We start from the raw sequence: 24,626 nt of genomic DNA on the forward strand, positions 1-24,626 counted from the left end.
TCATCCTGAACCCAACGGGGTCGTCCCAAACTCAACTGGGTCGTCCTGAACCCAACCGGGTCATACTAAACCCAACGGGGTCGTCCTGAACCCAACGGGGTCATCCTAAACTCAACGGGGTCATCCTGTAACCAACGGGGTCGTCCTAAACCCAACCGGGTCATCCTAAACCCAACCGGGTCATCCTAAACCCAACCGGGTCGTCCTAAACCCAACGGGGTCGTCCTAAACCCAACGGGGTCATCCTGAACCCAACTGGGTCATCCCAAACCCAACCACCTGGTCCTAAACTCAACAGGGTCATCCTAAACCCAACGGGGTCATCCTGAACCCAACTGGGTCATCCTGAACCCAACCGGGTCGTCCTGAACCCAACGGGGTCGTCCTGAACCCAACCGGGTCATCCTGAACCCAACCGGTTGGTCCTAAACTCAACTGGGTCATCCTAAACCCAACCGGCTGGTCATAAACCCAACCGGGTCATCCTGAACTCAACGGGGTCGTCCTGAACCCAACCGGCTGGTCCTAAACTCAATGAGGTCGTCTTAAACTCAACTGGTTGGTTCAAAACCCAACCGGGTCATCCTAAACCCAACGGGGTCATCCCAAACCCAACGGGGTCATCCCAAACCCAACCGGGTCATCCTAAACCCAACCGTCTGGTCCAAAACCCAATGGGGTCATCTTAAACTCAACTGGTTGGTTCTAAACCCAACTGGGTCATCCTGAACTCAACGGGGTCGTCCTGAACCCAACCGGGTCATCCTAAACTCAACGGGGTCGTCCTGAACCCAACCGGGTCATCCTGAACCCAACGGGGTCATCCTAAACCCAACGGGGTCATCCTGAACTCAACGGGGTCATCCTAAACCCAACCGGGTCATCCTAAACTCAACGGGGTCGTCCTGAACCCAACCGGGTCATCCTGAACCCAACGGGGTCATCCTAAACCCAACGGGGTCATCCTGAACTCAACGGGGTCATCCTGAACCCAACCGGCTGGTCCTAAACTCAATGGGGTCGTCCTAAACTCAACTGGTTGGTTCTAAACCCAACGGGGTCATCCTGAACTCAACCGGGTCATCCTGAACTCAACCGGGTCGTCCTAAACCCAACTGGGTCATCCTAAACCCAACCGGCTGGTCCTAAACCCAACGGGGCCATTCTAAACCCAACGGGGTCATCCTAAACCCAACCGGGTCATCCTGAACCCAACCGGCTGGTCCCAAACTCAACTGGTTGATCCCAAACTCAACTGGTTGGTCCTAAACTCAACCGGGTCATCCTAAACTCAGCTGGTTGGTCCCAAACTCAACCGGTTGGTCCTAAACTCACCGGTTGGTCCCTAAACTCAACCGGGTCATCCTAAACCCAACCGGTTGATCCTAAACTCAACCGGTTGGTCCTAAACTCAACCGGTTGGTCCTAAACTCAACTGGGTCATCCTAAACCCAACCGGTTGGTCCTAAACTCAACCGGTTGGTCTTAAACTCAACCGGGTCACCCTAAACCAAACTGGCTGGTCCTAAACTCAACCAGTTGGTCCCAAACTCAACTGGTTGGGCCTAAACGCAACCGGGTCATCCTAAACTCAGCTGGTTGATCCCAAACTCAACCGGTTGGTCCTAAACTCAACTGGATCATCCTAAACCCAACTGGCTGGTCCTAAACTCAACCGGGTCATCCTAAACTCAACTGGGTCATCCTAAACTCAACCGGTTGATCCCAAACTCAACCGGGTCATCCTAAACTCAGCTGGTCAGTCCCAAACTCAACCGGTCGGTCCTAAACTCAGCTGGTCAGCCCTAAACTCAACTGGGTCATCCTAAACTCAACCGGTTGGTCCCCAACCCAACTGGTTGGTCCTAAACTCAACCGGGTCACGCTAAACCCAGCTGGTCGGGTCCTGAACCCAACCGGGTCATCCCAAACTCAACCGGTTGATCCAAACTCAACCTGGTCACCCTAAACTCAGCTGGTCAACCCTAAACTCAACCGGGTCACCCTAAACTCATCTGGTTGGTCCCAAACTCAACCGGTTGGTCCTAAACTCAACCAGGTCATCCTAAACTCAACCGGTTACCGGTTGATCCTAAACCCAACCGGTTGGTCCTAAACTCAGCTGGTCGGTCCCAAACCCAACCGGTTGGTATAAACTCAACCGGGTCACCCTAAACCCAGCTGGTCGGTCCTAAACTCAACCGGGTCATCCTAAACTCAACCGGTTGATCCCAAACTCAACCGGTTGATCCCAAACTCAACTGGGTCACCCTAAACTCAGCTGGTTGGTCCCAAACTCAACCGGTTGGTCCTAAACCCAACTGGTTGGTCCCTAACTCAACCGGTTGATCCCAAACTCAACCAGTTGATCCCAAACCCAACTGGTTGGTTCTAAACTCAACTGGGTCACCCTAAACCCAGCTGGTCGGTCCTAAACTCAACCGGTTGGTCCCAAACTCAACCGGTTGGTCCCAAACTCAACCAGTCGATCCCAAACCCAACCGGTTGGTCCTAAACTCAACTGGGTCACGCTAAACCCAGCTGGTCGGTCCTAACTCAACCGGTTGGTCCTAAACTCAACCAGTTGGTCCTAAACCCAGCTGGTCGGTCCTAAACTCAACCGGCTCACCCCAGCTGGTTTGTCGCCAGCATGCGCTCGACAACCGAAAACGCTGAAACTCCACAACGAAACCGGCGATTCTGACAAAGACGGCGCCGCCGCCGCCGCGGCCACCGTCTTGAGCCCCACCCGCCGCCGAGGGGCCGGAAACGACCCCCAAACCCTCCCCCGGCGCCGGAACCGCCGGAAAACCCGGGCGCGGACCCGGGGGGTGGGAAGTACCTGGGGGTTTCCTCTTCTTGCGCAGGCAGGAGGTGACGTAGCGCTCGAGCTCGCGCAGCGTCGACGGCTTCAGCGTCTCGAAGTCGATCTCGATCTCGTCGGGGTTGGAGTTCTTGAGCGAGGGCTCGCGGGACTGGATGATGTGCACCACGCGGCCCAGCTTCTCGCCCGGCAGCTTGTTGATGTCCAGGCTCAGCTGGCGCTTCTCCTCGTAGGACATGGGCTTGCACTTCTCCTCCTCCTCCGACTCGTAGGCGGGCGCGGCTTTGCTGGGCTTCACCGGCGCCGGCTCCTTCTTGCTGCGCGCGACAACGGAAGATGGCGGTTTAGGACTAAACCCGGCCGAAACCCGGCCTAAACGCGGGCTAAACCCAGCCTAAACTGGTCCTAAGACACTGGATCGGGAGGACCTGAGGGTCATGGGCTCCTTCTGGCTGCGCGCGACAACGGAAAATGGCGGTTTAGGACTAAAGCCGGCCGAAACCCGGCCTAAATGTGTTCTAAACCCGGCCTAAACTGGTCCTGAGACACTGGATCAGGAGGACCTGAGGGCCACCAGCTCCTTCTGGCTGGGCACATCAACTAAAGATGGTGGTTTAGACCTAAACCCAGCCTAAACATGTTCTAAACCCAGCCTAAACCCAGCCTAAACGTGTTCTAAACCTGGCCTAAACTGGTCCTAAGACACTGGATCGGGAGGACCTGAGGGTCATGGGCTCCTTCGGGCTGTGCGCATCAACTAAAGATGGTGGTTTACGCCTAAACCCAGCCTAAACCTGGCCTAAACCCAGCCTAAATGTGATCTAAACCCAGCCTAAACCCAGCCTAAACCCGGCCTAAATGTGTTCTAAACCCGGCCTAAACTGGTCCTAACGCACAGGATCTGCAGGACCTGAGGGCCACCGGCTCCTTCTTGCTGCGCGCGACAACGGAAGATGGCGGTTTAGGACTAAACCCGGAAACCTGGGCTAAACGTGTTCTAAACCCGGCCTAAACTGGTCCTAAGACACTGGATCGGGAGGACCTGAGGGTCATGGGCTCCTTTGGGCTGTGCACATCAACTAAAGATGGTGGTTTACGCCTAAACCCAGCCTAAACCCAGCCTAGACCCGGTCTAAACCCGGCCTAAACTGGTCCTAAGACACTGGATCGGGAGGACCTGAGGGTCATGGGCTCCTTCTGGCTCTGCACATCAACTAAAGATGGTGGTTTACGCCTAAACCCAGCCTAAACCCGGCCTAAACCCAGCCTAAATGTGTTCTAAACCCGGCCTAAACTGGTCCTAAGACACTGGATCGGGAGGACCTGAGGGCCACCGGCTCCTTCTTGCTGCGCGCGACAACGGAAGATGGCGGTTTAGGACTAAACCCGGCCGAAACCCAGCCTAAATGTGTTCTAAACCCGGCCTAAACTGGTCCTAAACGCACAGGATCGGGAGGACCTGAGGGCCACCGGCTCCTTCTGGCTGTGGACATCAACTAAAGATGGTGGTTTAGGCCTAAACCCGGCCTAAACCCAGCCTAAACATGTTCTAAACCCAGCCTAAACGTGTTCTAAACCTGGCCTAAACCCAGCCTAAACTGGTCCTAAGACACTGGATCGGGAGGACCTGAGGGCCACCGGCTCCTTCTGGCAGTGCACATACACTAAAGATGGTGGTATAGGCCTAAACCCAGCCTAAATGTGTTCTAAACCCAGCCTAAACCCAGCCTAAATGTGTTCTAAACCCAGCTTAAATGTGTTCTAAACCTGGCCTAAATGTGTTCTAAACCCGGCCTAAACTGGTCCTAACGCACAGGATCTGCAGGACCTGAGGGCCACCGGCTCCTTCGGGCTGTGCACATCAACTAAAGATGGTGGTTTAGGCCTAAACCCAGTCTAAACCCGGCCAAAACCCAGCCTAAATGTGTTCTAAACCCGGCCTAAACCCAGACTAAATGTGTTCTAAACCCGGCCTAAACTGGTCCTAACGCACAGGATCTGCAGGACCTGAGGGCCACCGGCTCCTTCTGGCTGTGGACATCAACTAAAGATGGTGGTTTAGGCCTAAACCCGGCCTAAACCCAGCCTAGACCCGGTCTAAACCCGGCCTAAACTGGTCCTAAGACACTGGATCGGGAGTACCTGAGGGTCACGGCTCCTTCTGGCTGTGCACATCAACTAAAGATGGTGGTTTAGGCCTAAACCCAGCCTAAACCCAGCCTAAATGTGTTCTAAACCCAGCCTAAACTGGTCCTAACACAGAGGATCTGGAGGACCTGAGGGCCACCGCCTCCTTCTGGCGGTGCACGCAACCAGAAAATGGGGTTCTAGACTTAAACCGGGCCTAAACCCAGCCTAAGCCACAGGAGCTGCAGAGCTTCACCGCTGGCTGCTTCTTGCTGTTCCGACGACCAAGGAAATGGAATTGCGGCCCTAAAGTCAACTTAAACCCAGCCTAAACCCAGCCCTAAGCCACGGGAGCGGGGGAACTTTGCCGCTGGCTCCTCCCCGCTGCTCACAGGACCAAAAAACGGCATTTTTCGAGCTAAACCTGGCCTAAACCTGACCTTAGGCGTGCCCTAAACCTGGCCCTAAGCCGCAGGAGCCGGAGGAAGCTCAGACTTTATCCTAAACGCGAGTGAGGCGTCGAGGCGAAGCTCGGGCGGGAGTTGGGGTGGAAAGCTGAGCTTAAAATGTGGGGTGACCCCAAGGGGAGCTCAAGAGGGTCCGGACCGAGCTCCACCGGCTCCTGGAGCACCAAAAGCTGAGCTCAAGCTGGTTTTGGACACCCAAAGCTGAGCTCAAGCTGGTCCTGGGCACCCAAAGCTGAGCTCAAGATGATTTTGGACACCCAAAGCTGAGCTCAAGATGATTTTGGACACCCAAAGCTGAGCTCAAGCTGGTTTTGGGCACCCAAAGCTGAGCTCAAGATGATTTTGGACACCCAAAGCTGAGCTCAAGATGATTTTGGACACCCAAAGCTGAGCTCAAGCTGGTTTTGGACACCCAAAGCCGAGCTCAAGATGATGTCGGGCACCCAAAGCTGAGCTCAAGATGATTTTGGGCACCCAAAGCTGAGCTCAAGAGGATTTTGGGCACCCAAAGCTGAGCTCAAGCTGGTCCTGGACACCCAAAGCCGAGCTCAAGCTGGTCCTGGACACCCAAAGCTGAGCTCAAGCTGGTTTTGGACACCCAAAGCCGAGCTCAAGATGATTTTGGACACCCAAAGCCGAGCTCAAGATGATCCTGGACACCCAAAGCTGAGCTCAAGCTGGTTTTGGACACCCAAAGCTGAGCTCAAGCTCGTTTTGGACACCCAAAGCTGAGCTCAAGCTGGTCCTGGACACCCAAAGCTGAGCTCAAGCTCGTTTTGGACACCCAAAGCCGAGCTCAAGCTGGTCCTGGACACCCAAAGCTGAGCTCAAGAAGATTTTGGGCACCCAAAGCTGAGCTCAAGCTGGTCCTGGACACCCAAAGCCGAGCTCAAGCTGGTTTTGGACACCCAAAGCCGAGCTCAAGCTGGTTTTGGACACCCAAAGCTGAGCTCAAGCTGGTCCTGGACACCCAAAGCTGAGCTCAAGATGATTTTGGACACCCAAAGCCGAGCTCAAGATGATTTTGGACACCCAAAGCCGAGCTCAAGCTGGTCCTGGACACCCAAAGCCGAGCTCAAGATGATTTTGGACACCCAAAGCTGAGCTCAAGCTGGTTTTGGACACCCAAAGCCGAGCTCAAGCTGGTTTTGCACACCCAAAGCCGAGCTCAAGCTGGTCCTGGACACCCAAAGCTGAGCTCAAGCCTCTCTTGGGCACCCAAAGCTGAGCTCAAGCTGGTTTTGGACACCCAAAGCTGAGCTCAAGCTGGTCCTGGACACCCAAAGCTGAGCTCAAGATGATTTTGGACACCCAAAGCCGAGCTCAAGATGATTTTGGACACCCAAAGCCGAGCTCAAGCTGGTCCTGGACACCCAAAGCCGAGCTCAAGATGATTTTGGACACCCAAAGCTGAGCTCAAGCTGGTTTTGGACACCCAAAGCCGAGCTCAAGCTGGTTTTGCACACCCAAAGCCGAGCTCAAGCTGGTCCTGGACACCCAAAGCTGAGCTCAAGCCTCTCTTGGGCACCCAAAGCTGAGCTCAAGCTGGTTTTGGACACCCAAAGCTGAGCTCAAGCTGGTCCTGGACACCCAAAGCTGAGCTCAAGATGATTTTGGACACCCAAAGCCGAGCTCAAGCTGGTTTTGGACACCCAAAGCTGAGCTCAAGCTGGTCCTGGACACCCAAAGCTGAGCTCAAGATGATTTTGGACACCCAAAGCCGAGCTCAAGCTGGTTTTGGACACCCAAAGCTGAGCTCAAGCTGGTCCTGGACACCCAAAACCGAGCTCAAGATGATTTTGGACACCCAAAGCTGAGCTCAAGATGATTTTGGGCACCCAAAGCTGAGCTCAAGATGATTTTGGGCACCCAAAGCTGAGCTCAAGCTGGTTTTGGACACCCAAAGCTGAGCTCAAACTGGTCCTGGACACCCAAAGCCGAGCTCAAGCTGGTCCTGGACACCCAAAGCTGAGCTCAAGCTGGTTTTGGACACCCAAAGCTGAGCTCAAGATGATTTTGGACACCCAAAGCTGAGCTCAAGCTGGTTTTGGACACCCAAAGCCGAGCTCAAGCTGGTCCTGGACACCCAAAGCTGAGCTCAAGCTGGTTTTGGACACCCAAAGCTGAGCTCAAGATGATTTTGGGCACCCAAAGCTGAGCTCAAGCTGGTCCTGGACACCCAAAGCTGAGCTCAAGCTGGTTTTGGACACCCAAAGCTGAGCTCAAGATGATTTTGGACACCCAAAGCCGAGCTCAAGCTGGTTTTGGACACCCAAAGCTGAGCTCAAGATGATTTTGGACACCCAAAGCTGAGCTCAAGCTCGTTTTGGACACCCAAAGCTGAGCTCAAGCTGGTTTTGGACACCCAAAGCTGAGCTCAAGATGATTTTGGACACCCAAAGCTGAGCTCAAGCTCGTTTTGGACACCCAAAGCTGAGCTCAAGCTGGTTTTGGACACCCAAAGCCGGGCCTAATCTGCTCCTGGACACCCAAAGCCCAGATTAATTAACTCCTGCACACCCAAAGCCCAGCTTAATCTGCTCCTGGATACCCAAAACTGAGCTTAATTTACTCCTGGACACCCAAAACTGAGCTTAATTTACTCCTGGACACCCAAAACTGAGCTTAATTTACTCCTGCACACCCAAAGCCCAGATTAATTAACTCCTGCACACCCAAAGCCGGCCCTAATCTGCTCCTGGACACCCAAAGCCCAGCTTAACTTGTCCCTGCACGCCCAAAGCCGAGCCTAATCTGCTCCTGGACACCCAAAGCCCAGATTAATTAACTCCTGCACACCCAAAGCCCAGCTTAATCTGCTCCTGGACACCCAAAGCCGAGCCTAATCTGCTCCTGGACGCCGCGAGCCCGCCTCCACCCGCCCCTCCCGGTGTCCCCAGCAGCCCCGGAGAAGAACCGGCCCCAAACCCTGAGCCGCCCTCAGGGCCGGGCCCAACCCCACCCCTCACCTGGGGCCGGGAGGCGCCTCGTTAAGAGCCCGGCGTTAATTACCTCAATTAGCGCCGGGGGAACCCCCCAAGTGCCCCAGGGGATCGTGGGAAGGGCCCACCTGGCGGCGCCGCTGTTGCTGTTGCTCTTCTTGGCCTTCTTGGGCGGCGGCTCCTTGGCCTTGCTCTTCTTGGCGTCCTCCAGCTCCTCCTTCTTTTTGTGCTTCTCCTTCTTCTTCTCCTTCTTGTCCTTCTCCTTCTTCTTTGGTTTGTTCTGCTGCGGCTGGGACAGCGCCGCCAGCTGCTCGTGCACGGCCTTGAGCTGCGGGCAACGGGGCGGCGTCGGAGAACGTCTCCGGGGAGGGTCCCGGCACGCCTCGGAACCGGCCCGGGCGCCGCGGCCGCGCCGGGGTCGGCCCCGAGGGCGCCCACGGCGAGGTGGGATTGAGCAAGAGCGGCGCGGACGCGCAGATCAACGGGCAGGGCTCCACGGAGAGCGCCAGGGTCATCAAAACCAAGCCATGGCCACACCTGGTCATCTCCAGGGGTTCCATGGAGAGCGCCAGGGTCACCACAACCTAACCATGACCATACCTGGTCATCTCCAGGGGTTCCACAGAGAGCGCCAGGGTCACCACAACCGAACCATGACCCCACCGGGTCATCTCCAGGGGCTCCACAGAGAGCGCCAGGGTCACCACAACCGAACCATGACCAATCCTGGTCATCTCCAGGGGTTCCATGGAGAGCGCCAGGGTCACCAAACCCAACCCAGGGCTGACCACACCCTAAGTGTCATCTCCAGGGGTTCCATGGAGAACGCCAGGGTCACCACAACCAAACCATGGCCACAGCCTAAGTGTCATCTCCAGGGGCTCCATGGAGAGCGCCAGGGTCACCAAACCCAACCCAGGGCTGACCACACCAGGTCACCTCCAGGGGCTCCACGGAGAGCGCCAGGGTCACCACAACCTAACCATGACCATACCGGGTCATCTCCAGGGGTTGCACGGAGAGCGCCAGGGTCACCAAACCCAAGCCATGGTCACACCGGGTCATCTCCAGGGGCTCCATGGAGAGCGCCAGGGTCACCACAACCAAACCATGACCACAGCCTAAGCGTCACCTTCAATGGTTCCATGGAGAGCGCCAGGGTCACCACAACCAAGCCACGGCTGACCACAGCTGGTCATCCCCAGGGGCTCCATGGACACCACCAGGGTCATCAAAACCAAGCCACGGCCACACCTGGTCATCTCCAGGGGTTCCATGGAGAGCGCCAGGGTCACCAAACCCAACCCAGGGCTGACCACACCCTAAGTGTCACCTCCAGGGGTTCCATGGAGAGCGCCAGGGTCACCAAACCCAAGCCATGGCCACACCTTAAGTGTCATCTCCAGGGGTTCCACGGAGAACGCCAGGGTCACCAAACCCAAGCCATGGCTGACCACAGCCTAAGTGTCATCTCCAGGGGCTCCACGGAGAGCGCCAGGGTCACCAAACCCAAGCCATGGCCACACCTGGTCAATGAGCGTCATCTCCAGGGGTTCCATGGAGAACGCCAGGGTCACCAAACCCAACCCACGGCCACACCTGGTCACCTCCAGGGGGTCCATGGACACCACCAGGGTCATCAAACCCAACCCATGACCACACCGGGTCATCTCCAGGGGTTCCATGGAGAGCGCCAGGGTCACCACAACCAACCCATGACCACACCTGGTCATCTCCAGGGGTTCCACGGAGAGCGCCAGGGTCACCAAACCCAACCCATGGCCACACCCTAAGTGTCATCTCCAATGGTTCCATGGAGAACGCCAGGGTCACCACAACCAAGCCATGGCTGACCACACCTGGTCATCTCCAGGGGCTCCACAGAGAGCGCCAGGGTCACCACAACCAAGCCATGGCCACACCTGGTCATCTCCAATGGTTCCATGGAGAGCGCCAGGGTCACCAAACCCAACCCATGGCTGACCACACCCTAAGTGTCACCTCCAAAGGTTCCACGGAGACCTCCAGGGTCATCACAACCAAGCCATGACCACACCCTAAGTGTCATCTCCAGGGGCTCCATGGAGACCTCCAGGGTCACCAAAACCAACCCCTGACTACACCTGGCCACTGAGTGTCACCTCCAGAGGTTCCATGGAGACCTCCAGGGTCACCAAACCCAACCCATGACCACACCTGGTCACTGAGTGTCACTTCCAGGGGCTCCATGGAGACCTCCAGGGTCACCAAACCCAACCCATGGCTGACCACACCCTGAGTGTCACCTCAAGGGGCTCCATGGAGAACACCAGGGTCACCACAACCAAGCCATGGTCACACCTGGTCATCTCCAGGGGTTCCATGGAGAACGCCAGGGTCACCAAACCCAACCCATGGCTGACCACACCCTAAGTGTCATCTCCAGGGGTTCCATGGAGAGCGCCAGGGTCATCACAACCAAGCCATGGCTGACCACAACCAACCCATGGCTGACCACACCCTAAGTGTCATCTCCAGGGGTTCCATGGAGAGCGCCAGGGTCACCAAACCCAACCCACGGCCACACCCTAAGTGTCATCTCCAATGGTTCCATGGAGAGCGCCAGGGTCATCAAAACCAAGCCATGACCACACCCTGTCATCTCCAGGGGTTCCATGGAGAACGCCAGGGTCACCACAACCAAGCCATGACCACACCTGGTCATCTCCAGAGGTTCCATGGAGAGCACCAGGGACACCACAACCAAGCCATGACCACACCCTAAGTGTCATCTCCAGGGGTTCCACGGAGAGCGCCAGGGTCACCAAACCCCACCCATGACCCAACCAGGTCACTGAGTGTCACCTCCAGGGGCTCCATGGAGACCTCCAGGGTCAACAAACCCCACCCATGGCTGACCACACCCTAAGTGTCATCTCCAGGGGTTCCGTGGAGAACGCCAGGGTCACCACAACCAAGCCATGGTCACACCGTAAGTGTCACCTCCAGAGGTTCCATGGAGACCTCCAGGGTCACCACAACCAAGCCACGACCACACCTGGTCACCTCCAGGGGTTCCATGGAGACCTCCAAGGCCATCAAACCCCACCCATGACCACACCTGGTCACTGAGTGTCACCTCCAGAGGTTCCATAGACACCTCCAGGGTCACCGAACCCGACCCATGGCTGACCACAGCCTAAGTGTCACCTCCAAAGGTTCCATGGAGAACGCCAGGGTCACCAAACCCCACCCATGACCACACTGCGTGGCTTAGTGTCACCTCCAATGGTTCCATGAAGACCTCCAGGGTCACCAAACCCAACCCATGGCTGACCACACCCTGAGTGTCACCTCCAGATGTTCCATGGAGACCTCCAAGGCCATCAAACCCAACCCATGGCTGACCACACCCTGAGTGTCACCTCCAGAGGTTCCATGGAGATCTCCAGGGCCATGAAACCCAACCCATGGCTGACCACACCCTGAGTGTCATCTCCAGGGGTTCCATGGAGACCTCCAAGGCCATCAAACCCAAGCCATGACCACACCTGGTCACCTCCAGAGGTTCCATGGAGATCTCCAAGGCCATCAAACTCCACCCATGACCACACCTGGTCACTGAGTGTCACCTCCAGAGGTTCCATAGACACCTCCAGGGTCACCGAACCCGACCCATGGCTGACCACACCCTAAGTGTCACCTCCAGAGGTTCCATGGAGATCTCCAGGGTCATCAAACCCAACCCATGACCACACCTGGTCACCTCCAATGGTTCCATGGAGAACGCCAGGGTCACCAAACCACACCCATGGCTGACCACACCCTGAGTGTCACCTCCAGGGGTCCCCTGGACACCACCAGGGTCATCAAACCCAACCCATGACCACACCCTGAGTGTCACCTCCAGGGGCTCCATGGAGACCTCCAGGGTCATCAAACCCCACCCTTGACCACACCTGGTCACCTCCAATGGTTCCATGAAGACCTCCAGGGTCACCAAACCCAACCATGGCTGACCACACCCTGAGTGTCACCTCCAGTGGTTCCATGGAGACCTCCAGGGTCACCAAACCCCACCCATGGCTGACCACACCCTAAGTGTCACCTCCAGAGGTTCCATGGAGATCTCCAAGGTCACCAAACCCAACCCATGACCACACCTGGTCACCTCCAAAGGTTCCATGGAGATCTCCAAGGCCATCAAACCCCACCCATGGCTGACCACACCCTGAGTGTCACCTCCAGAGGTTCCATGGAGACCTCCAGGGTCACCAAACCCCACCCATGACCCCATCTGGTCACTGTCACCTCCAAAGGTTCCATGGAGACCTCCAGGGTCACCAAAACCAAGCCATGGCCACACCCTAAGAGTCACCTCCAGGAGTTCCATGGAGATCTCCAGGGTCATCAAACCCAACCCAGGGCTGACCACACCTGGTCACCTCCAATGGCTCCATGGAGATCTCCAGGGTCATCAAACCCCACCCATGGCTGACCGACCCTAAGGGTCACCTCCAGAGGTTCCATGGAGATCTCCAGGGTCATCAAACCCCACCCATGACCACACCTGGTCACCTCCAAAGGTTCCATGGAGGCCTCCAGGGTCACCAAACCCAACCCATGACCACACCTGATCACCTCCAGAGGTTCCATGGAGATCTCCAGGGTCACCAAACCCAACCATGGCCACACCCTGAGTGTCACCTCCAGAGGTTCCATGGAGATCTCCAGGGTCATCAAACCCCACCCATGACCACACCTGGTCACCTCCAGGGGCTCCATGGAGACCTCCAGGGTCACCACAACCAACCCATGGCTGACCACACCCTGAGTGTCACCTCCAGGGGTTCCATGGAGATCTCCAGGGTCACCAAACCCAACCCATGACCACACCTGATCACCTCCAGAGGTTCCATGGAGATCTCCAGGGTCACCAAACCCAACCCATGACCACACCTGATCACCTCCAGAGGTTCCATGGAGATCTCCAGGGTCACCAAACCAAACCATGGCTGACCACACCATTAGTGTCACCTCCAGATGTTCCATGGAGACCTCCAAGGCCATCAAACCCAAGCCATGACCACACCTGGTCACCTCCAGAGGTTCCATGGAGATCTCCAATGCCACCAAACCCCACCCATGACCCCACCTGGTCACTGAGTCTTGGGTCGAGTTTCCCGATGACTTTGGGGTCGACCCAAGGCTTTCAAGCCAACGACCTCATGGATTTTGGGTCAACGAACCCAAGGAGTTTGGGTCCAACCCACGATTTCGGGTCAACAAACCCAACCAACGATTTTGGGTCAAACCCGACAATTTCCGGTCAAACCGACCTCTTTGGGTCAACCAACCCAACGGCTTGGCGTCAACGCAACACAACTTTAGGTCAACATACCGAGCAGCTCTGGAGCAACCAACCCAACGATTTTGGGTCAAACGCGACGATTTTGGCTCAAACGCAACGATTTTGGGTCAAACGCAACGATTTTGGGTCAAACGCAACGATTTTGGGTCAAACCCGACAATTTTGGGTCCAACCCACGATTTCGGGTCAACAAACCCAACCAACGATTTTGGGTCAAAAAACCCGACAATTTCCGGTCAAACCGACCTCTTTGGGTCAACCAACCCAACGGCTTGGAGTCAACGCAACGCAACTTTAGGTCAACATACCGAGCAGCTCTGGAGCAACCAACCCAACGATTTTGGGTCAAACGCGACGATTTTGGGTCAAAACCAACGATTTTGGGTCAAACGCAACGATTTTGGGTCAAACCCGACAATTTTGGGTCAAAACCGACAATTTTGGGTCAAACGCAACGATTTTGGGTCAAACGCAACGATTTTGGGTCAAACGCAACAATTTTGGGTCAAACGCAACGATTTTGGGTCAAACGCAACAATTTTGGGTCAAACGCAACAATTTTGGGTCAAACCCGTCAATTTTGGGTCAAACCCAAAAATTTTGGGTCAAACCCAACAATTTTGGGTCAAACCCAACAATTTTGGGTCAAACACAACATTTTTGAGTCGACGCAACAACCTTGGGTTGACCAACCCAACAGTTTTGGGTCAACTCAAAAATTTTAGATAAACCCCAGAATTTTGGATCGACAAACTCAACAATCCGGGGTCAACAATCTCAACTGCTTTGAGTCAAGCCAACAGCTTTGGGCCAAGACACCCAACGATTTTGGAGCGACAAACTCAAGAATCCTGGGTCACCAAACCCAACGATTCAGGTCAACAAACCCAACGATTTTGGGTTAACAAACCCAAAGATTTTGGGATGACAAACCCAACAATTTTGGTCAACAAACCCAACGATTTTGGGCAACAAACCCAACGATTTAGGTCAACAAACGCCAAAATTTAGGTCAACAAACCCAACGATTTTACGCTGACAAACCCAACGATTTTGGGTCGACACACCCAACGATTTAGGTCAACAAACCCAACGATTTTGGTGAACAAACCCAACGATTTTACGCTGACAAACCCAACGATTTTGGGTCGACACACCCAACGATTTAGGTCAACAAACCCAACGATTTTGGTGAACAAACCCAACGATTTTGAGTTGACAAACCCAACTATTTTGGAGCGACAAACTCAAGAATCCTGGGTCACCAAACCCAACGATTCCAGGCTGACAAACCCAATGATTTTAGGTCAACAAACCCAATGATTTTGGGTTGACAAACCCAATGATTTTAGGTCAATAAACCCAACGATTCAGATCAACAAACCCAAAGATTTTGGGTCAAAAAACCCAACGATTTTGGGTCGAAAAACCCAACGATTTTGGGTCGACAAACCCAACGATTTTGGGTCGAAAAACCCAACGATTTTGGGTCGACAAACCCAACGATTTTGGGTCGACAAACCCAACGATTTTACGCTGACAAACCCAACGATTTTGGGTTAACAAACCCAAGGATTTTAGGTCAACAAACCCAATGATTTTGGGTCGACAAACCCAATGATTTTGGGCTGACAAACCCAATGATTTTGGGCTGACAAACCCAACGATTTTGGGTCGACAAACCCAACGATTTTGGTGAACAAACCCAACGATTTTGGGTCGACAAACCCAACGATTTTGGGTCGACAAACCCAACGATTTTGGGCTGACAAACCCAACGATTCTGGGTCAACAAACCCAATGATTTTGGGCTGACAAACCCAATGATTCAGGTCAACAAACCCAACGATTTTGGGCTGACAAACCCAACTATTTAGGTCAACAAACCCAACGATTTTGCGTCGACAAACCCAACGATTTTAGGTCAACAAACCCAATGATTTGGGGCTGACAAACCTAATAATTTAGGTCAACAAACGCAACGATTCCAGGCTGACAAATCCAACGACTTCGGGTTGACAAACCCATCGATTTTGGGGTTGACAAACCCAACGACTTCGGGTTGACAAAACCAACAATTTTGGGGTTGACCTACCCAATGATTTCCATCAACAAACCCAACAATTTAGGTCAATAAACCCAACGATTCTGGGTTGACAAACCCAACGATTTTGGGTCGACAAACCCAACGATTTTGGGTTGACAAACCCAACGATTTTGGTCAACAAACCCAACGATTTTGGGTCGATAAACCCAATGTTTTTGGTCGACAAACCCAAAAATTTAGGTCAACAAACCCAACGATTTTACGCTGACAAACCCCTCGATTTTGTGTTGACAAACCCAACGATTTTGTGTTGACAAACCCAACGATTTTGGTCAACAAACCCAACGATTTTGTGTCGACAAACCCAACGATTTTGGGTTGATAAACCCAACGATTTAGGTCAACAAACCCAACAATTTAGGTCAACAAACCCAACGATTTAGGTCAACAAACCCAACAATTTAGGTCAACAAACCCAACGATTTTACGCTGACAAACCCAACGATTTAGGTCAACAAACCCAACGATTTTGGGTCGACAAACTCTAGGTCAACAAAACCAACGATTTTGGGTTGATAAACCCAACGATTTTGGGTTGACAAACCCAATGATTTTAGGTCAACAAACCCAACAATTTAGGTCAACAAAACCAACGATTTTGGGTCGACAAACCCAACGATTTTGTGTTGACAAACCCAATGATTTTGGGTTGAAAATCCCAACGATTTTGGGTTGACACACCCAACGATTTTGGGTCGACAAACCCAATGATTCAGGTCAACAAACCCAACGATTCTGGGTCGACAAACCCAACGATTTTGGGTTGACAAACCCAATGATTTTGTGTTGACAAACCCAACGATTTTGGGTCGAAAAACCCAATGATTTTGTGTTGACAAACCCAACTATTTTGGATCGAAAAACCCAACGATTTTGGGTCGACAAACCCAACGATTCTGGGTCGACAAACCCAACGATTCAGGTCAACAAACCCAACTATTTTGGGTCAACAAACCCAACGATTTTGGGCTGACAAACCCAAAAATTGAGGTCAACAAACCCAACGATTTCACGCTGACAAACCCAATGATTTTAGGTCAACAAACCCAACGATTCGGGTCAACAAACCCAACGATTTTGGGTTGACAAACCCAACGATTTTGGGCTGACAAACCCAACTATTTTGGGTCGACAAACCCAACGATTTTGGGCTGACAAACCCAACGATTTTGGTCAACAAACCCAACTATTTTGTGTCGACAAACCCAACGATTTTGGGTCGACACACCCAACGATTTTGTGTCGACAAACCCAACGATTTTGGGTCGACAAACCCAATCATTCTGGGTCGACAAACCCAACGATTCAGGTCAACAAACCCAACGATTCTGGGTCGACAAACCCAACGATTTTGGGTCGATAAACCCAACGATTTTGGGTTGACAGACCCAAAAATTGAGGTCAACAAACCCAACGATTTTGGTCAACAAACCCAACGATTTTGTGTCGACAAACCCAACGATTTTGGGTCGACAAACCCAACGATTTAGGTCAACAAACCCAACTATTTTGGGTCGACAAACCCAACTATTTTGGGTCGACAAACCCAACAATTTTGGGCTGACAAACCCAACGATTTTGGTCAACAAACCCAACTATTTTGGGTTAACAAACCCAATGATTTAGGTCAACAAACCCAACGATTTTGGTCAACAAACCCAACTATTTTGGGTTAACAAACCCAACGATTTCAGTCAACAAACCCAAGGATTTTGGGTCGACAAACCCAAAAATTTAGGTCAACAAACCCAACGATTTTACGCTGACAAACCCAACGATTTTGGGTCAACAAACCCAACGATTTTGGGTCGACAAACCCAATGATTTTAGGTCAACAAACCCAACGATTTTGGGTCGAAAAACCCAATGATTTTGGGCTGACAAACCCAAAAATTTAGGTCAACAAACCCAGCGATTTAGGTCAACAAACCCAAAAATTTAGGTCAACAAACCCAACGATTTAGGTCAACAAACCCAATGATTTTAGGTCAACAAACCCAACGATTTAGGTCAACAAACCCAAAAATTTAGATCAACAAACCCAACGATTTTACGCTGACAAACCCAGCGATTTCGGGTCGACACACCCAACGATTTAGGTCAACAAACCCAACTATTTAGGTCGACAAACCCAACGATTCTGGGTCGACAAACCCAGCGATTTTGTGTCGACAAACCCAACGATTTTGTGTCGACAAACCCAACGATTTTGGTCAACAAACCCAATGATTTTATGTTGACAAACCCAACGATTTTGGTCAACAAACCCAACTATTTAGGTCGACAAACCCAGCGATTTTGGGTTGACAGACCCAAAAATTGAGGTCAACAAACCCAACGATTTTGTGTTGACAAACCCAACGATTTTGGGTCGACAAACCCAATGATTTTAGGTCAACAAACCCAACGATTTTGGGCTGACACACCCAACGATTTCGGGTCGACACACCCAACTATTTTGGTCAACAAACCCAACGATTTTGGGTCGATAAACCCAACGATTTTGTGTCTACAAACCCAACGATTTTGTGTTGACAACCCCAACGATTTTGGGTCGACACACCCAACGATTTTGGGTCGACAAACCCAACGATTTAGGTCAACAAACCCAACGATTTTGGGTCGACAAAGCCAAAAATTGAGGTCAACAAACCCAACGATTTTGGGTTGACAAACCCAACGATTTTGGGTCGACAAACCCAACGATTTTGGGTCGACAAACCCAACGATTTTGGGTTGACAAACCCAACGATTTAGGTCAACAAACCCAACAATTTTACGCTGACAAACCCAATGATTTTAGGTCAACAAACCCAACGATTTTGGGTCGACAAACCCAAAGATTTAGGTCAACAAACCCAACGATTTCGGGTCGAAAAACCCAACGATTTTTGGTTGACAAACCCAACGATTTTGGGTCGAAAAACCCAACGATTTTGGGTCGAAAAACCCAACGATTTTGTGTTGACACACCCAACGATTTTGGGTTGACAAACCCAAAGATTTAGGTCAACAAACCCAACGATTTTGGGTCGACAAACCCAACGATTTTGGAGCGACAAACCCAACAATTTTGGGTCGAAAAACCCAACGATTTTGGGTCGACAAACCCAACGATTTAGGTCAACAAACCCAACGATTTTGGGTCGACAAACCCAACGATTTTGAGTTGACAAACCCAACGATTTTGGGTCGACAAACCCAACGATTTAGGTCAACAAACCCAACGATTTTGGGTCGACAAACCCAACGATTTAGGTCAACAAACCCAACAATTTAGGTCAATAAACCCAATGATTTTGAGTTGACAAACCCAAAAATTTAGGTCAACAAACCCAACGAATCTGGGTTGACAAACCCAACGATTTTGGTCAACAAACCCAACGATTTTGGGTCGACAAATCCAAAGTTTTTAGGTCAACAAACCCATCCATTTTGGGTTGACAAGCCCAAAGATTTAGGTCAACAAACCCAATGATTCAGGTCAACAAACCCAACAATTTTGGGTCGATAAACCCAATGATTTTGGGCTGACAAACCCAAAAATTGAGGTCAACAAACCCAACGATTTTGGGTCGACAAACCCAACGATTTTGGGTCGAAAAACCCAAAAATTTAGGTCAACAAACCCAACGATTTTACGCTGACAAACCCAACGATTTTGTGTTGACAAACCCAACGATTTTGTGTTGACAAACCCAACTATTTTGGGTTGACGAACCCAACGATTTTGGGTTGACAAACCCAACGATTTAGGTCCACAAACCCAAAAATTTAGGTCAACAAACCCAACGATTTTACGCTGACAAACCCAACGATTTAGGTCAACAAACCCAACGATTTCAGTCAACAAACCCAACGATTTTGGGTCAACAAACCCAAAAATTTAGGTCAACAAACCCAATGATTTTAGGTCAACAAACCCAACGATTTTGTGTCGACAAACCCAACGATTTTGGGTCTACAAACCCAATGATTTTGTGTCGACAAACCCAACGATTTTATGTTGACAAACCCAACGATTTTGTGTCGACAAACCCAACGATTTTGGGTTGACAAACTCAACGATTTTGGGCTGACAAACCCAACGATTTAGGTCAACAAACCCAACGATTTTGGGTTGACAAACCCAACGATTTTGGGTCGACAAACCCAACGATTTTGGGCTGACAAACCCAACGATTTAGGTCAACAAACCCAACGATTTGGGTCGACAAACCCAACGATTTTGTGTCGACAAACCCAACGATTTAGGTCAACAAACCCAACGATTTGGGTCGACAAACCCAACTATTTTGGTCAACAAACCCAACGATTTTGGGCTGACAAACCCAACGATTTAGGTCAACAAACCCAACGATTTGGGTCGACAAACCCAACGATTTTGTGTCGACAAACCCAACGATTTTGTGTCGACAAACCCAACGATTTTGGGTCGACAAACCCAATGATTTTAGGTCAACAAACCCAACGATTTTACGCTGACAAACCCAATGATTTTGGGTCGACAAACCGAACGATTTTGTGTTGACACACCCAACGATTTTGGGTCGACAAACCCAACGATTTTGGTCAACAAACCCAACGATTTTGTGTCTACAAACCCAACGATTTTGGGTCGACAAACCCAACAATTTTACGCTGACAAACCCAATGATTTTAGGTCAACAAACCCAACGATTTTGTGTTGACAAACCCAACGATTTTGGGTCGAAAAACCCAACTATTTTGGTCAACAAACCCAATGATTTTGGTCAACAAACCCAACGACTTTGGGCTGACAAACCCAACGATTTTGTGTCGACAAACCCAACGATTTAGGTCAACAAACCCAACGATTTTGTGTCGACAACCCCAACAACTTTGCTGCCTCTGGCGCTGGCGGCCGTGGGACATCCGTGACCTCCAGCTGTGACCCCACGACCGCCCAACCCCACCGGCAGGAGCCTTGGAGCATCCCGTACCTGCTCCTGGAGCTCGGCCAAGCGCTGCGCCCTCTCCTCCTCGGAATCGTCGGAGGAGCTGTCGCTGTCGGAGGAGCTGTCGCTGCTGCTGTCGCTGGACGAGGGCGGGGCCACCTTGGTGGGGGGTGGGACCACCACCGGGGACGAGGCGGGGATCACCGGCTCCTCCGGCTCGTCCGGCATCTTGGCGAAGCGCATCTCGAACACGTCCTGGAAGCAAAGGGAACGGGCGGGAAGTGACGCCGGGGTCGGCACCGCGGCCTCGGCGGCGTCTCCAAAATCGGGGTGGAGCCTACGGACTGGTGGGTTCTACACCAAAGGTCAACACCGGGACGTGGGGCGGGGGAAGGGACCCGGAAATCTCGGGAGTTTTTTGGAATTCCGACTCTCTCGCCGAGGCGGATTCGGGGAAAAATTTACGGGATTTTAGGCGTTGACGCCCTCGTTTAAAAGCCGCAACTTTGGGGTTCTCGAGATCTTCTGGATCAGCTTGGAGCGCCTCCAGGAGATCTGATGATCTTAGAGAATCCACCGTGGATTCCCACTGGAGATCTCCACCACCTCCAAGGTGGTTTTGGGGGAAAAAAAATCAGAATTGCCTCAGTTTCCCCTTTAAAAGCCGCATCTTCCACATCCTGGAGTTCCTCTGGATCTTCTTGGATCGCCTCTGGTGGACTCCGTGATTTTTGGAGAATTTTCCAACCTCAGCTCCAAGCGTGGATTCCCACTGGAGATCTCCACCACCTCCAAGGTGGTTTTTGGGGGGAAAAAATCCAGAATTTCCTCAGTTTCCCCTTTAAATCCGGAGCTTTCCAAGTTCTCGAGATCTTCTCGGAGCGTCTTCGGTTGACTCCGTGATTTTCGAGGTTTTTCCGGCCTCAATCCCACCCCGGACGCGCAGCCCGCTCTCCTCTTCCTCCGTCCCAGGAGTTTTCCCTCACTTGGAAGAACTTTTCCTCATTTTTCAAGGATTTTCCCTCATTTTTCATGGATTTTCCCTCATTTTTCAAGGATTTCCCTCATTTTTCAAGGATTTTCCCTCATTTTTAAAGGATTTCCCTCATTTTTCACGGATTTTCCTCATTTTTGAAGGAATTTCCTCATTTTTCAAGGATTTTCCTCATTTTTCAAGGATTTTCCCTCATTTTTCATGGATTTTTCCCTCATTTTTTCAAGGATTTCCCTCATTTTTCAAGGATTTTCCTCATTTTTCAAGGATTTCCGTCATTTTTCATGGATTATTCCCTCATTTTTTCAAGGATTTCCCTCATTTTTCAAGGAATTTCCCTCATTTTTAAAGAATTTCCCTCATTTTTAAAGGATTTCCCTCATTTTTAAAGGAATTTTCCTCATTTTTCAAGGATTTCCCTCATTTTTAAAGGATTTTCCCTCATTTTTCAAGGATTTTCCCTCATTTTTAAAGGATTTTCCCTCATTTTTCAAGGATTTTCCCTCATTTTTCAAGGATTTCCCTCATTTTCAAAGGATTTTCCCTCATTTTTCATGGATTTCCCTCATTTTTCAAGGATTTCCCTCATTTTTCAAGGATTTTCCCTCATTTTTCAAGGATTTTCCCTCATTTTTCAAGGATTTTCCTTCATTTTTGAAGGATTTTCCTCATTTTTGAAGGAATTTCCTCATTTTTCAAGGATTTTCCCTCATTTTTCAAGGATTTCCCTCATTTTTCAAGGATTTTCCCTCATTTTTCAAGGATTTTCCCTCATTTTTCACGGATTTTCCCTCATTTTCAAAGGATTTTCCCTCATTTTTCAAGGATTTCCCTCATTTTTAAAGGACTTTCCCTCATTTTTCAAGGAATTTCCTCATTTTTTAAAGGAATTTCCCTCATTTTTTAAAGGATTTTCCCTCATTTTCCAAGCATTTCCTCATTTTTAAAGGATTTTCCCTCATTTTTCAAGGAATTTCCCTCATTTTTAAAGGAATTTCCCTCATTTTTCCAGGATTTTCCCTCATTTTTCAAGGATTTTCCCTCATTTTTCCAGGATTTTCCCTCATTTTTCAAGGATTTCCCTCATTTTTCAAGGATTTTCCCTCATTTTTCCAGGATTTTCCCTCATTTTTCAAGGATTTTTCCCTCATTTTTCCAGGATTTTCCCTCATTTTTCAAGGATTTTCCCTCATTTTTCAAGGATTTTCCTCATTTTTAAAGGATTTTCCCTCATTTTTCATGGATTTTCCCTCATTTTTCAAGGATTTCCCTCATTTTTCAAGGAATTTCCCTCATTTTTCAAGGATTTTCCTCATTTTTCAAGGATTTTCCCTCATTTTTCAAGGATTTTCCCTCATTTTTCAAGGAATTTCCCTCATTTTTAAAGGAATTTCCCTCATTTTTCAAGGATTTTCCCTCATTTTTCAAGGATTTTCCCTCATTTTTCAAGGATTTTCCTCATTTTTCAAGGAATTTCCCCTTATATTTAAGGATTTCCCTCATTTTTCAAGGATTTTCCTCATTTTTCAAGGAATTTCCTCATTTTTCAAGGATTTTCCCTCATTTTTAAAGGATTTTCCCTCATTTTTCAAGGATTTCCCTCATTTTTCAAGGATTTTCCCTCATTTTCAAGGATTTTCCCTCATTTTTCACGGATTTTCCCTCATTTTTCAAGGATTTTCCCTCATTTTTAAAGGAATTTCCCTCATTTTTCAAGGATTTTCCCTCATTTTTAAAAGAATTTTCTCATTTTTAAAGGATTTTCCTCATTTTTAAAGGATTTTCCTCATTTTTCAAGGATTTCCCTCATTTTTCAAGGATTTCCCTCATTTTTCAAGGATTTCCCTCATTTTTCAAGGATTTTCCCTCATTTTAAAGGATTTTCCCTCATTTTTCAACGAATTTCCTCATTTTTAAAAGATTTTCCTGCATTTTTCAAGGATTTCCCTCATTTTTAAAGGATTTTCCCTCATTTGTAAAAGATTTCCCTCATTTTTCAAGGAATTTCCCTCATTTTTCAAGGATTTTCCCTCATTTTTAAAGAATTTCCCTCATTTTTAAAGAATTTTCCCTCATTTTTCAAGGATTTTCCCTCATTTTTAAAGGAATTTTCCTCATTTTTCAAGGAATTTCCCTCATTTTTAAAGGATTTTCCCTCGTTTTTCAAGGATTTCCCTCATTTTTCCAGGATTTTCCCTCATTTTTCAAGGATTTTCCCTCATTTTTAAAGGAATTTCCCTCATTTTTAAAGGATTTTCCCTCATTCTTAAAGGAATTTTTTGTTTTTTGAGTTTTTTTTTTTGGGGTGGGAAAACCAGCAGAAAAAAAAAAAAAAAAGAAAAAAAAAAAAAATTTAAAAAATTTTTGCTGAGTCAGCATTTACTAGATTTTGGTGGTTTTTTTTCCCTTATTTTTATTTATATTTTTATTTTTTTCGGGGGGTAAATCCCGCTGGCCAAAAAAAAAATCCCAAAACCGAGCTCGTTTCCTTCACGCCGCCAACAAAACAACCAAAAATTTTTTTGCCGAGTCAGCGGTTTTTTGTTTTTTTTTTTTTTATTTCCGCTCCGTAAGTTTTGGGTTTTTTTGGTTTTTGTGAGTCTTTTTTTTTTTTTTTTTTGGGTGGGAAAACCGGCAATTTCAAACCAAACCAAACCAAAAAACAAACAAAAAAACCCCAAAAATTAGTATTTTTGCTGAGTCAGCATTTTAGATTTTTGCCTTATTTTTCTTTTTCCTCTCTGCAACTTTTGCGCTTTTTTTCTTTTTCTTTTTTGGGTGGGAAAACCGGCAATTTCAAACCAAACCAAACCAAACCAAACGACAAACAAAAATATTAATATTTTTGCTGAGTCAGCATTTTAGATTTTTGCCTTATTTTTCTTTTTTTTTAGGG

General features: G+C 49.8%; 2 protein-coding genes across 2 annotated transcripts in view; one reads left to right on the forward strand and one right to left on the reverse strand.

Annotated features, from left to right (window-relative positions):
• LOC137466156 (bromodomain-containing protein 4-like) overlaps nucleotides 1-24,626 on the forward strand; it is a 137,556-nt gene that overhangs the window by 72,694 nt on the left and 40,236 nt on the right.
• Nucleotides 1-24,626, reverse strand: part of LOC137466157 (bromodomain-containing protein 4-like) — a 30,311-nt gene that overhangs the window by 2,073 nt on the left and 3,612 nt on the right. Inside the window, exons 3-5 of the mRNA XM_068178012.1 lie at nucleotides 20,782-20,991; nucleotides 8,489-8,688; nucleotides 2,843-3,141 (exon numbers count right to left, since the gene is read on the reverse strand). Of these exons, the coding sequence (XP_068034113.1) occupies nucleotides 2,843-3,141; nucleotides 8,489-8,688; nucleotides 20,782-20,991 (709 nt within the window). The remainder of the gene's footprint in view (nucleotides 1-2,842; nucleotides 3,142-8,488; nucleotides 8,689-20,781; nucleotides 20,992-24,626) is intronic.

Source organism: Anomalospiza imberbis, unplaced genomic scaffold, assembly GCF_031753505.1.
Source record: "Anomalospiza imberbis isolate Cuckoo-Finch-1a 21T00152 unplaced genomic scaffold, ASM3175350v1 scaffold_144, whole genome shotgun sequence".
NCBI classification, from domain to species: Eukaryota; Metazoa; Chordata; class Aves; order Passeriformes; family Viduidae; genus Anomalospiza; species Anomalospiza imberbis.